This window comes from Podarcis cretensis, assembly GCF_951804945.1.
Source record: "Podarcis cretensis genome assembly, chromosome: Z".
Lineage (NCBI taxonomy): Eukaryota > Metazoa > Chordata > Lepidosauria > Squamata > Lacertidae > Podarcis > Podarcis cretensis.
This window is the reverse complement of record NC_137184.1, coordinates 14,540,862-14,554,769: the sequence shown is the minus strand read 5'-3', so window position 1 is coordinate 14,554,769 and position 13,908 is coordinate 14,540,862. Positions and strand designations below refer to the sequence as shown.

Here is a 13,908-nt window from a genome sequence, read left to right as displayed (position 1 = left end):
AAGCAGCTCAGCTTTAAAGAGCTCTAAGAGAAATCAGGCAGACCCAAATAATTCAAGCGCAAGTCATTTGCAATGCAAAAGTTTAATTCTACTTTGCAAATTCAAAATGAGCAGATAAATTATGGATTAAGGTGCACGGTATTTTGTACGGGCAAACTGACAACCACTTTCCAGTCATTTAGATTTCCCTTCAAATCTCTCACCTCCCTTTTCCTCGAACAATTCAAAAGAACTGATGCAATTTTCTTGTAGTTGATAGAAAGGGAGGGACAGAGAGAGAGAGAGAGTGTATAAAATGGCACCCTAAAAATGTAATGATTGGCCATTTTAAAACAGAAAGCAGATAAGAAAAAGGCTTTTAAAAGTTAATGAGCTAAAAAGAATTAGCTTTCTTATATCTTTGATGCAACCTATTACAAAATGAAAAGCTGTAAATGAAGTAAAAATAAAAGTCAGTGTGGTGTAGTGGTTAGAGTACCAGATAATGATCAGGGAGACTCAGGGCAAAATTCAACAAAATTCCTGAGCTAGCCCAAGGGTTAGGGGTCACCCAACAGGTTTTCCCCCCTTTCTTCCCCCTCACCGTGCACTTTGCCATGCCAAAATCTGCTCAGGAGGGTTGAGGGAACCCTCAGGACAGATTTAGGTGGTGTGGGAGGGAGAGAATGTTCTGTTGTGCAAGGATTAAGGTTGGTCACTGTGGCTGGTTTACTATGAGAACAGGGTGCTGGACTAGATGGGCCTTTCATCTGATCTAGCAGGCTCTTCTAATATTCCCCCCCCCCCCTTTTACTGTTTTTCAAAGTTTCAACACATACATGTTCTACACATTTTCTTCCATCCATTCCCTTTAGACCCACCCCCCCACCCCCATGGCTTTCTATTTTCCTTTTTTTTATGCTGCATATCGCCAAAGAAATTGCCACCCATTATTCTATTCTTTATCCTCTTCTAATATTCTTATCCTTCCAATATTTTTATTCATCCTGCAACTCTCTCTTTCCATCCGTTTTCCATCCATTTACAAGAGGCAGTGGTGACCACCAATGTGTGTGGCTTTAAAAGAGGAAAGATTCATGGAAGATAAGGCTATCAATGGCTACTGGTCATGATGGCTAGGTTAATCTCCACAGTCAGTGGGAGTATGTCTATGAATGCCAGTTGCTGGGAATCACAAGTAGAGAGAGCTGCTGTTGTGCTCAAGTCCTGCTTGCAAATTTCCCTTTAAGGCATCTGGTTGGCCACTGTGAGAACAGGATGCTGGACTAGAGGGGCCACTGGCCTCAGCCAGCAGTGCTGATGTTCCTGAAATACGAGGGAATTGTGACAGACACAAGGATATGCCGACTGCCCATCTAGTCAGTAGCCTCTTCCTATTTCCTTTCATGAGGGCTGCTGGGACTCAAGGACAGTCAAAGAGGTCTCAGGTGAGTGGGGTAAGGCTGAGGGAAAGAGGAACAGCCTCTTATTTTAATTGTTCCAAAATTGGTAGGTATGCTGGTAAATGGCTACTACCTTTTGCAAGGTGATGCCTTCATGTTTTAGATTCTCTTTGTAATAATCACCTCTTAGAGGGACAGAGAGAGGGAAAGTCATGGCAGGAACTAATTATAAACATCCTGATTGGTCTCCCCCCAAATTCTTATTTATTTTCCTTTTCTTGGCACAAATCCCATCTCCTTGATTAACATACCTTTAGTTAAATATGCATTATGGTATTTATAAACATCTTTATTAATTCATACCATGTTACATAAATATACCTTCAAAGATACTGGTGTTGATTTAAATAGGGCTCCTTGAGCAAAGGGAGACAGCAGCCCCTACCAGGAGGCAAAGCAAGGTGGCCATCTCCTGCGGCAGTGGATCTGAAGTGCCTCTAAAAGGTGTGTGTGTCCAGAGACACACAGATCTGACCAGTGAAGCCAGTACAGCTAGGAATGTTCTACCTCCATCGCTGGAGGCAGTATGCCCCTGAAGACCAGTTACTGGGAATCCGAAGCAGGAAGAGTGCTACCATGATACATCTTGTTGGCCCCTGTGAGAACAGGATGCTGGACTAGATGGGCCTTTGGTCTGATCCAGAAGGCTCTTCTTATGCTTTCCCTCCACTGTCAGAGGAAGTATGCCTCTGAATATCAGTTGCTGAGAATCACAAGTAGTGTCATGCCCAGCCTAGACCTGATGCTAGACATTGAGTCCTTCAAGGAAGGACCAGGCACCCCACAGATCAAGGACCAGATATGGAGGTACCAAATAGTCTTGCAAGTTTAAATTTTTAATTGCACTGATATTTTTGTTTTTTACAATCAAGCAGTGCATAAATTTTATGAAATTTGCTGAAGAGGAAGAGCAGGATATGAAATTAAAAATAAATAAATAAACAACACTATAATGAATGCACAATTTTTGGGGGGAAAGATCCAGGAAATGGTTGGTTTGTTTGCTTGTTTGCTTCTTAATGTTGCCTGTTTGTAACAGGTTTGCCCACTCAGGACTCTGCCAGTCGCCTGCGGCAGTCAACAGAACTACATGGCTGCTCCCCCTTTGGTCGTCTTGGTAGCCAGACAATTAACATATGTGTACCTTCAGCTTCCCCATTTATGCTGTTAATCATACTCCAAATTCCCTGCAACAACCTTGGGGAATCAATCCCATCCACAGCACAAACTCCCACATCACCTATCCCACCACACCCCATGAACAATCTCACCCAGCAAGAGCCACACTTACGCTGTGAATACAGTCCTCAATCTGCAAACGTTCCACAATCAGTTCAGCCCACAGAGCGTCAGGGATTTTCTAAAAAAAATAAAGAAAAAGATACAGTGAGTTTAATATCCACAAAGCAGTTCAAAGAGAATTACTACACTTTCTGTGTTTGAATACCCCCCTTTAAAAAAAAACAAAAAAAACAGCTGGAGGGATCAAACCCTTTGCAAGAAAATGACACACAAAAGAAAAACAGAAAGCTTCCACCACTCCAGCCAGTGAAAGAAACACATTGTCAGCTAACCAGTAGAACTGAAATGTACAGTTGGTGGGGTTAACTGGTTTTTTAAAAAACACTCTTGACTAATCAGGCAACATTTTTATATAAAATGCACACACATTATTCTAAATTTAAGTATTTTCAAAAACTGCAGGTGGGAAGCCCCATCATAAAAGAGGCAATCTCCCTAGCCTCTAGCACAATAGGGAACACCTACTCTAAAGTGGCACACAATTTTAAGCACTGCCTTGTGGAAGGGTGTGGCTCACTGGCACAGCATCTGCTTTTTTGGGTGCAGAAGGTCCCGGGTTTAATTCCTGGCATCTCCAGGAAAAGACTCCCTGTCTGAAACACTGGAGAGTTTCTGTCAGTCAGTGTAGACAGTACTGAGCTAGATGGACCAATGGACTAAAGCAGCTTCCTATGTCCATTACAGCTTGGTTTGTTTTTTAACTGGAGATGCTGGCAACTCCAGGTGCTAGGGACTGAACTTGAGATCTTCTGCATGCAAAGCACATTTCTATGGCCTTTCCCCAGGTATGGAGTGTACATTTTCCAGGCCTGGATGTCCCCCTGAAGTGAGCTTTTGGAACTGGAGCTGGAGATCTGAGCTGGAAGCTAAAGTCTGTTATATCAGAGTCCTCCTCAGAAGACCAGGCAAGAACAGAAGGCCATGCTCCTTGTACGCCTGCCAAACCAGGCAAATCGCCAATGACAGGCAGATCCAACTAAGGCTACACTCCTACCATATATTTAAAGCACTATGATACTTTAAACAGTTGAAGCTTCCCCCAAAGAATTCTGGGAGTGCTTTGGGGTGCTGAGGATTGTGAGAAGACCCCTTAATCCTCTCTCAGAGTGACCAATAATTCCTAGAGTTCTCTGGGCAGAGGAATTGCTTGTCAAGCCATTGGGAAATGCAGCTTTAAGAGGGAAAACAAGGGTGACACCCAACATCTCTCTGCACCCTTAACAAACTCCAGCTTCCAGAATTTTTTGAGGGGAAGCTATGATTGTAGAAAGCGACACCAGATAGCTTTAAATGCATGGTGAGAATGTGGTCTAATTCCAGTTTGCCCCCATCCTCTTTCCTGCTTAGTTCAATAAGGGGAACACAGAGGTTGAGGAGGAGGAAGCTGACAGCTTAGGCCCCTACTCCATGACTGGTTTTAAGAAAACAAGTGCCACAATTAAAGGAGGCTATCAACAAATTATTGTTATTTTTTATTCAACAGAAAATACATAATAAGAACAAAAACAAAGATAGCCCAGTAATATCCCCTTCCACAACATGTTTTAAAAGGGCATGTAAAAAGGCAGGGGTCAGCAGACTTTTTCAGCAGGGGGGCCGGTCCACTGTCCCTCAGACCTTGAGGGGGGCCAGACTATATTTTTTTTGGGGGGGGTGAACGAATTCCTATGCCCCATAAATAACCCAGAGATGCATTTTAAATAAAAGGACACATTCTACTCATGTAAAAACAAGCTGATTCCTGGACTGTCCAGGGGCTGGATTTAGAAGGCGATTGGGCCAGATCCAGCCCCCAGGCATTAGTTTGCCTATCCATGTCAAAAGGCCTTGTTATAGAGGAAAGTTTTCACCCGGCAGGCACCTAAAGGTGTATAATGAAGGCGTCAGCTGAGCCTCCCTGAGGAGAGCATTCCACTGCAGAAAAGACCCATACTCATGTTGCCACCTTCCGGACCTTGTGGAAGAGACACACGAAGAAGGGCCTGAGAAGAATGTGTGCAGCGGAGAGCAACCAAGATGATTAACAGTCTGGAAACAAAGCCTTATGAGGAACGGTTGAGGAAGTTGGGTATGTTTAGCCTGGAAAGAGGAGACTGAGAGGAGATATGGTAGCTATTTTCAAATACCTAAAAGGCTGTCGTGTGAATTATGGGGCAAACTTGTTTTCTCCTGTTCTGGAGGGTAGGACCTGAACCAATGGCTTCAAGTTACAAGAAAGGAGATTTCAATGCATCATTAAGAAGAACTTTCTGATGGTAAGAGCTGTTCAACAGTGGAACAGTCTCCCTTGGAAGGTGGTGGACTCTGTTTCATTGGAGATTGTTAAACAGAGGTTGGATGTCCACCTGTCATGGATGCTTTAGCTGAGATTCCTGCATTGTAGGGGGTTGAACTAGATGACCCTCAGAGTTCCTTCCAACTCTACAATTCTATTATTCTATTATTCTAACGGCAAATTGATGACAGACAGGCAAGGGAGCAACAAAATGACCCACTTAGGTCTTTTCTCAAACATCTCCTGAGCTCCATCCCACTCAAAAGCAGGTGCATTCACGCACACACAGGTGAGGGGGAAAGAAGAGCAAAAGGAAATAAAACGTGTTCCTTGCAAGTCTGCGGGTCCCGCAGGGAGATGCGTCAAAGCCTCATGCAGCCTCTCGCGGCTGGAGCTGGGACTGGAAGCTTTGAGGCTGTCATTTTACAAAGGTGCCTCATGCTGCTCTCAGAAACAGCTAGACTCCCACTTCCCTCTTTGATGTGTCATTTCAAGAGAGGCTAGTGGGCTGCCAGGGGGTCCACCTGGCTAAGGCTTGAGGAGCCAATTTAAACTGGAGTCCTCTACGGGTTCCTTTAGCAGCCTTGCAATCTGAACAATCTGCAGAACACCTCTGTTGACCAGAGTTTGGGGGGTGGGAATAGTCAAGGGGGCATTTAGAGACAATGCAAAGGGGCTGCTGAGCAAAGCCGCTCTTTCAAACTGCAAAGGCCCAGATCCAGCTTTGGCTTCTAAGTGCTTTTTGTTCTGACTCAAGTTCTGCATACCACCACTGAGCTGCAACCCTCCATCAAAGTCAGGAGCACTGCAAGCGACCTTATACCACATCAAACTCCTGGTCAAACTCTCCCAATATTGTCAGCACTGACTAGCAGCAGCTCAGGAGGCTTCATTCAAGAGACATTCCCAGCTGTACCTGGAGGCAACAGGGATTAAACCTGGGACATTCTGCCTGCAGTGCAGGCGCTCTGCCATTGAGCTACAGCCCTTTCCTGCTATATATCACCTCAGTAACAAAGGAAGTTGTCTTATAGAATGCCAGACCACTGTGGTCTACCTCAGTACTGTCTACACTGACTGGCAGCCACTCTTCAGGGTTTTGGACAGAGCTCCCCCCTAGAAATGCCAAGGATCAAACCTGAAAATTTCTACATGCAAAGAATGTGCTCTGCCACAGAGCCACCGTACTTCGTCCTCAGCAACACAGGGTCTGATACAGGTGCTTGGCATAGACTCCATTTTCCTCCATTTTCCATTTATACAGCCAGCCCCAGACTTTTGGTCCTGCAAGATGGAAGGCCCCTTTTCAGTCAGCTCCTGCCGTCTCCCCCTCCCATATGGTTAGCATCTTTGAGCCCTCTTGCCACTTAAACCTATTTGGCTCCTTCCTCTTCTAACAGTGGCAGGGTGATAAGCGGTGGCCAGGAGCTGGCCAGGCAAAAATCACTCAACGAACTTTCAGCTAAAATATTTGCAGATTCTCCAATGATGGACAAAAGAAGAATCCTCTCCTGTACCCATCATGATATAAGTTTATAAAATTATGCATGGCATGGAGAAAGTGCATAGAGAAGAAAATATCTCCCTCTCTCATAACGCTAGAACTCGTGGACATCAAATGAAGCTGAATGTTGGAAGATTTTTTTTAAAAAATAATATTTATTAACATTTTAAAGACTACAAAAGAAAGGGGAAAAAAGAGTTAAACAAAACAATACAATACAATACAAAAATAAAAACACCACACAACGCCAACCCCAAAACATTAAATTAACAAAACCAAACAAACACAATTTAAAACACATCTAATAAGTTCAATATCTTAACTTTCATTTACTTGTTTCAACGACCTCCTCACACCTCCCTTTTTGTATTCCACTTTAATTAACTGTTTCAGCAATTCCTTTCCATCTTCCTCTGTTTTCTGTCCTGTAATTTACCTTAACATATTCTAACCTTATTTTTCCCTTTAATATATAATTGTCTTAACATATTTTAACCTTATTTTCCCTTTAATACTCTAATAATCTATTTGTACTTAATTCCTTGTAACATTTCTACTAAAGCCATATAGCTCCTTTCCAACATTTTTCTAACACTCTTTAATTTTACAATATTTTTATAAATAGTCTTTAAACTTTTTCCAATCTTCTTCCACTGACTCTTCTCCCTGGTCCCGGATTCTGCCAGTCATATCCGCCAATTCCCTATAGTCCATCAACCCAGTGATCTTCTGTCCGATGCTCTTAACTCTTTTCCAAGTCCCTTCTGCGAGTCTTCTTCATATTTATACATGAACTTTACTTTGTCTTCCACTGATCTTATTTTCCTTTTCCTTCCTTTGAGGCTAAAGAGTAGATCTTGGGGAAACTCCCACCTAAAAATGATTTTATTCCTTCTCGACAGGGCAACCAAATCTCCGTAGTTAAATCTAAGATCCAAAAGGTATTTCAGGATATCTTTCAAAATTTCCACTCTTGACTGTTGTTCTTCTAAGTTCCTCTGGTAGTTCCAACAGTCTCTTATTTTGTTCTTCTCTTTTTCCCCTCCTCTTCCAAGTCCGAGAGCCCTCACAGTTTTAATCTCTTTTTGACCCAAGTCCCGGTCCCAAAAGTCATCAAATTCCTGTGTGAGGAAATCTATCAAACTTTCCTTCTCCAGTTCAGGTAGGGCTCTGATCCTCGAAATCTGATTTTCTTTAAATTCAATCATAGCAGGCATCAACTTATGGTCATCAAATTGCATCTGTAAGGCTGGGACTCTCTCTCTCTCCAATTGTGTTGCTTTAGGTTCAACGGCAATAACTTTCTCCCTAGCCTTCTCCACAGTTTGCCATGTCAAAATAGATTCCTGTGTCAGTTTCTGAATAGTTTCTATATTGGTGCTCACTTTTTGTCCCAAATTGTCAATTTTGGTAGTTACCACATCCACCTTTTTATGAAGTTGTTCCAGTGAGTCACTTATCTTACATAATACAACCACTAAGGCCTCTTCTGTCAACATTCTTAACCGATTCAAGGTCCCCAGAATCTCACAGGTTTTTATCTTGCAGCTGGAAATTCCCCCAGCTCAACTCTTGTGACAGTTTCAAAGGCTTCCTCTAGAGGACAGTTTCAAAGGCTTCCTCTAGAGGGAAACAGTTTCTATTTGTATTAGTCCTTTTAAACTCAATTCAAACAATAAAGTTAGTTTCAATTTTCTGTTACTTTTACTCCTTTTTAAACGCAGACGGAGACAATGGAAACAATGTATTCCTCTTAGTTAAACTAACTGTCAGTGAACGTTCTAATCACGGTCAGTCTTGTTGGCAGCCCGTTTCCAGGATTAGAGCGATGGTATATTAACTCTGTTCGCTCTCTCCTGCAGGTATACTCAGTCCAAAACTTTCCCCCCTCTTCTCCTGCCACCAAGGGGGGTTTAGTATTTTTTACTGATGAAAATTTAGTCCCTTACAATAGGCTTTCCGAGACTTCAGCTTGCATCCTCATTGCTTCAATCTATTTACAAAAGGGGAAGGTGGACTTCCTGTTTTAGACCTCCCCATTTTGGCACCAAATTAAGACGTTTAAAAATCCAATTCTCCGCTCTACTCACAGGTAGTTGCTTTAAGATCAAATTGTCCACAGGAAAAAGTCAGCGCTCTCCAGCAACAGCTATGCGGCTTCGCTCCGTGGAAGAAGCAGTCAATTTGAAGCACCGCGCCGCTCACCCCACGTCGTTCCGGATCCCCGAAACCGGGTTTCCCCGCGAGTAGGGGAGGCGCAAAAGGTGCCAGCCGAATCCCACGTTCACAGGCTTCACCCGCCTGTGATTTCTAGTGGGTCTCTGCCTTCGCCGTGGCGGCCAGACCCATATTTCCACGAGGCAAATTCCTCCCGATCAAAGGAATTCAGCCATTACCGGAGGCGCTAACCTGGAAGTCCTGAATGTTGGAAGATTCAGGACAGATAAAAGACAGTACTTCCTCATGCAGCACATAAACTATGGAACTCACTCCCAAAAGAGGCAGGGATGTAGGACCGGTCCACCCATGAGGTCAGAAGGGGCAACTGCTTCAGGCAGCACGATTCCTAGGGGCAGCAGATTCTGATGTCAATCTTTCTTTCCTGTCCTCCCCCCACCCATTGTTCCTGATGTTGATCTTCATTCACCCCACCTTCCCCGGCAAGGAGGGCCTCCCGCCCTATTTTGAGGTTTGCTTCAGGTGCCAAAATCTATTGGGCCAGCCCTGCATTGATGGTCACCAAGTGGATGGCTTTAAAACCGGGTGAGAAAAATCCATGAAGGAGAGGACTATTGATGGCCACTAACCAAGATGGCTATGCTTTGCCTCCACAGTTGGAGGCAGTAATGCTTCTGAACTGAAAACCACAGGAGGGGAGAGTGCTCTTGTGCTAGAATCCTAATTGCTGGTTTACTACAGGAACACAATGCTGAACTAAATGGGCTCCACTTCCTGAGGACCTCTTTGCCTTCTGCTCCACCAGTCTCAGTGGTCCCTATCCACCATGGTTACTCTCTGGCTCCTGAGGCTAACCTTGCATTAAAAAAAAAGAGAATACACTTGTTTTCTTTTTAACCAAAAACATCTTCCTATGCAAACACCCTGCCAACTCGAAAGAGCATGTAAAGCACTGCACTGATTTCACCACTTCCCTCTCTTTCTTCCCCTCCCCATACAGCCCGATTCCTTGCCAGATCTCCTTGACTTTCATGTCCCACCCCATAATAATCAAGGAAACCCTACAGGGCCCCCTTGAAAGTGCTGCTGATTAGCCTGAAGTATGCTAATAATGAGAGTAATTAAACCAAAGGGGATTTTTGTGCGTGAGGCTGTGTTCCTTTCTATTTTTCTCCCTCCAAATCAATGGTGGGGGTTTTTCTTGCACAACTGAATAAAAATAATCTTTGACAAAATGAACAAAGTTTAGGATTTATTTCCACATTTGTTTTATGAATGCAGTTTTATTGTTGGTTTTATTCTGTTCACTGCCAGGGCATTCACAGTACATAAATGTTTGCAAATGTATATCTATATTTTCAAAAGATGCTCATTTGCTATGTGTTTGGACACCTCTGAAGATATCATAACCAATTATGCATGGTGGTTCCTGAGATCAAAGAGCAGACTTTTGTCTATGTCTGAATACAACTGGATTCCATTTTGAATCAAGATGGCGGACTGAATCTTTCAAAACTGCACTGATTTTAACCTCAGATTCAAAACTGTATTGATTCTTTGCTATCTTAGAATCCCTGGGAAAAATGCCAGGTACACTGCTAGGGAATATATAAAACCAAGTTCGCCTCTTTTAAATTATAGAAAGGAAGGAAGGGGAAAAGAGTGGGTCTGTAGCAAGGCTTCTGCTAGTGCAGCAGGGGAGCTGTCTAACTGAAGTGTGAGAAGTGGAGAAAAAGACTAGGAGAGACAGAAGAGGAAGAGTTGCACAAGCAACAGTCAGACTTTATTCCTGGTCCTGCTCTTCCTGGAGCATCCGTAGGACCCTAATCAGTGAACATGGGCTCACTATTCCTCCCCAAGGCCAGAGATCACAGATGGATGTCATCATGCTGTGTATCTTTTAATCTGTGTAACTTTCAGTTCCAGGAATGATTGTAGAATGTGGTGTGTCAGAAGAGGGAGAGAGAAGAGAGAGAATATAAACAATTAGGGTCTGATCCCTGGACTCTACAATAGGAGTGAGACACCTCAGGCTCTCCAGGCTTCAGAATTCCCCTCAAGCGGCAACCCTCACTGGCCTTGCTTTGCACCTTCCTTGAGTGTTCCTGCTTGGTTGGATCTTTAAACTCTGATAATGTGGCCTGCTTGTCTGGATGGAGAACGCAGAGGGGCAAGCGTGAATGTGTGTGTAGAAACTAGCCTATTGTATGAAGGTGAAATTTACATCCCTTGCTCTGCCCACTTATGCCTCTGGCCCTGCCTATCAGGTGGCCTTGCCCATGGCTGAAAAGGGTTTCCCATGCCCTATTCTACAGGCTCAAGGCTACTGATTTTGGACTGTGTCTTCCCAGGACCACCCTCCTTGGCACTGACTCTGCAGGAGACCAAACCAGGTGAGGCATCTTTCAGAGGAGAAGATCTTTGGAGTGCTTGTCAGGGTCTGCTCTGTTCACTTCATTTCTAAATATGCTAGGAACTGACAACAGGGTCTTCCTCTAAGAAGAGGGACGCGGGTGGCGCTGTGGGTTAAACCACAGAGCCTAGGACTTGCCGATCAGAAGGTCGGCGGTTCGAATCCCGGCGACGGAGTGAGCTCCCGTTGCTCGGTCCCTGCTCCTGCCAACCTAGCAGTTCAAAAGCACGTCAAAGTGCAAGTAGATAAATAGGTACCGCTCCGGCGAGAAGGCAAAGGGCGTTTCCGTGCGCTGCTCTGGTTCGCCAGAAGCGGCTTAGTCATGCCAGCCACATGCCGGAAGCTGTACGCCGGCTCCCTCGGCCAATAAAGCGAGATGAGTGCCGCAACCCCAGAGTCGGCCATGACTGGACCTAATGGTCAGGGGTCCCTTTACCTTTACCTAAGAAAAAGGTCCCCACCTGGTTGCAGGATGGTCCAAACAGGTGGGTGGGGAGATAAGTAGGATACTCTCCCTACCCTAACCTCCCCCATCCTTAAAAAAGAAAGTTGTGAATAGAGATGTAAGAAGGCACCAATTTTTGTCCCATCCTGCTTTCATCAGAACCAGTGCTGTTTCCGAGCTGTTTACACTAAAACTCAGGTTATTCATCTGTTTTGGGCCGAAACTAATGCTATTATGTACTGTAATTAATTTCAGTGGAAAGGAAATGTCAAAAATGGTGCACAAAATGGCACAGACTGAAAAAACCAACAATAGTGAATACTGCTCATATTTGCTTGTGTGATTTCTGTTCCTGACCTTGGTCAAGCATGCAAAGTGTCATGATTTCTGCTCCCATTTCCAAAAGAATTCTCCAACATCGCAGCTATGGACTGCATTACATTCAGACACACTGTGCTCATGAATTTCTATCCACCTGGAGGAGTTTTTAATACCTTGTTTTTAGTAACAACTATGGCATAGGGTAGATTGTGAATTCAGAAAAGTTCAATATTTATTCTCAGCTGAGGATGGCAAAGCTCCCTTTGCTATTTCATCCCTAGAATGGAGGGAACCCACTGCCATAAATTCACAAGTCTGTTCTGAAATCACCACAGATACAAAACAAGGTGCGATAATTGGATCGCTCGTTTGTGTCTGCAGAAAAATAAAACGGCAAATGCCACAACTTATCTTTCCCTTCCATGCAGAGATAGCATCGTTACCTCTGCCCACGCACCTGTTTTGTGTCTTGATACTCCTGTACTTTGTCTGTGAGGTTTGACCACGCACTGGTTAACAGAGTCTCCGGAGAAATCCGTGCAGTTCCCAGTTGTTTACAAAGCCACATTGCCTGGAGGGAAAAGCAGGTGTTTGGGGTGGGGGAGAGAGAAGGAATAAGAGAGAGCTGTATCTTCCCAAAGGAAATGAAAGTGAATTTGAAGAAAATTTAAAAACAAATAACACCAGCATTTTCACAGTTTTTCCATCGGAGTGTGCAAAATTCGTAACGCTTAAGTGGAAAGTAGAAAAAGAAAGCACCATCTGTAACAGGAGAGGGGGGAACAGCAAATATGTTATCTGTCACTTTTAAAAGGAATATAGTGACCATTTTGAAATTCAGCACAATGGAGTTCTGGAACGTTTTCATTTACGATGTCACTTTAAAACCTGTGCTCCTTCTGCCCCCTCCCTCTGGAAGAGTCCAATGCCTGGTTTTCTCAAAGACTGCTAGGGAATGAAAAAATAAGCAGCAAAACCTATACACACACAGGGAATCTTACTTAACCTGTTTCCTTCGGATGAAGGGTAATTAATCAATAAAGAAATTTATTGAAATTAAAATTAATCTGTAAAGAGTTTAAAGGATTCAGCCTTAGGCAGAGTAGGAGAGAGCAATGATTTAGTGCAAGGACAAGCCTATGTTAATCATACTACTTTATGTTTATGAAGGGCTTGACTTTGCAATCCTATACCTAGACAGGTGGGTAGAGGACCGCAGCTTCAAAGTTTTCCAACACTTTCCCATACATTGCACAACCCCGCTGTGAGGTAGAACAGAATAGCTGCAAAGATGTGGGCTGAAGAGAGTCTGAAAGTATACAGTGGCTTCTTGTCTAAGGCTACTTTTGAGAATCTGGAAGAGACGAAAGGTTTGAACTGGGAGTTTCCTGACTCTTGGGGCCAACTACCCTATCACAGGCACTCAAGGAACTTTGGAAAGACTGATTTATACCAATGGTTACTAAAAATGTCAAGGCATAGGCCAAGATGTCTGCATTTTCATGGAATCATCACAGGTGGTCTGAAGGACCATAATAATATAAGGCAAGCATGTTGGAGCAGGCCAGTGGCCCATCTAGTCCAGCATCCTGTTCTCACAGTGGCTAGCCAGTTGCCCCAATGGGAAGCCAGCAAGCAGGAACTGAGCACAGCAACTCTACCCACTTGTGATTCCCAGCAACTGCTGTTCAGAGGCATACTTCCTCTGATAGTGCAGGGTAGAACATAGCAATCATAGCTTATCCTCCATTTGTATAATTTAAAAGCCATCCAAGTTGGTGGCCATCACCCACATCTCATGGGAGTAAATTCCTATATTGGAGCTTTTTGTCCAGGTCCAGAAAAATGCTAAGTATTAATATAGACTTTAATAAAGACAATGAGTCCTACATCTGCTATCCATTAAGAACATTTCCACGCTTGCACAAAAATCCACTTACAATAGTTGTTTTCCCAGAAGCAGGAGGTCCAAGTATACAGATCTTTGGAACTGTAGATGAAATAAAAAACACATGAATGTCACAACAT

General features: G+C 43.8%; 1 protein-coding gene across 5 annotated transcripts in view; it reads right to left on the bottom strand.

The window, feature by feature from the left end:
* The window catches only part of AK8 (adenylate kinase 8), a 99,795-nt gene that overhangs the window by 65,093 nt on the left and 20,794 nt on the right, over window positions 1-13,908 (bottom strand). For all 5 annotated transcript variants that reach the window (XM_079961372.1, XM_079961373.1, XM_079961374.1 and 2 more), the window contains 3 exons: window positions 13,821-13,870; window positions 12,338-12,451; window positions 2,734-2,802 (listed from right to left, as the gene is read on the bottom strand). In XM_079961372.1, the coding sequence (XP_079817498.1) occupies window positions 2,734-2,802; window positions 12,338-12,451; window positions 13,821-13,870 (233 nt within the window). The remainder of the gene's footprint in view (window positions 1-2,733; window positions 2,803-12,337; window positions 12,452-13,820; window positions 13,871-13,908) is intronic.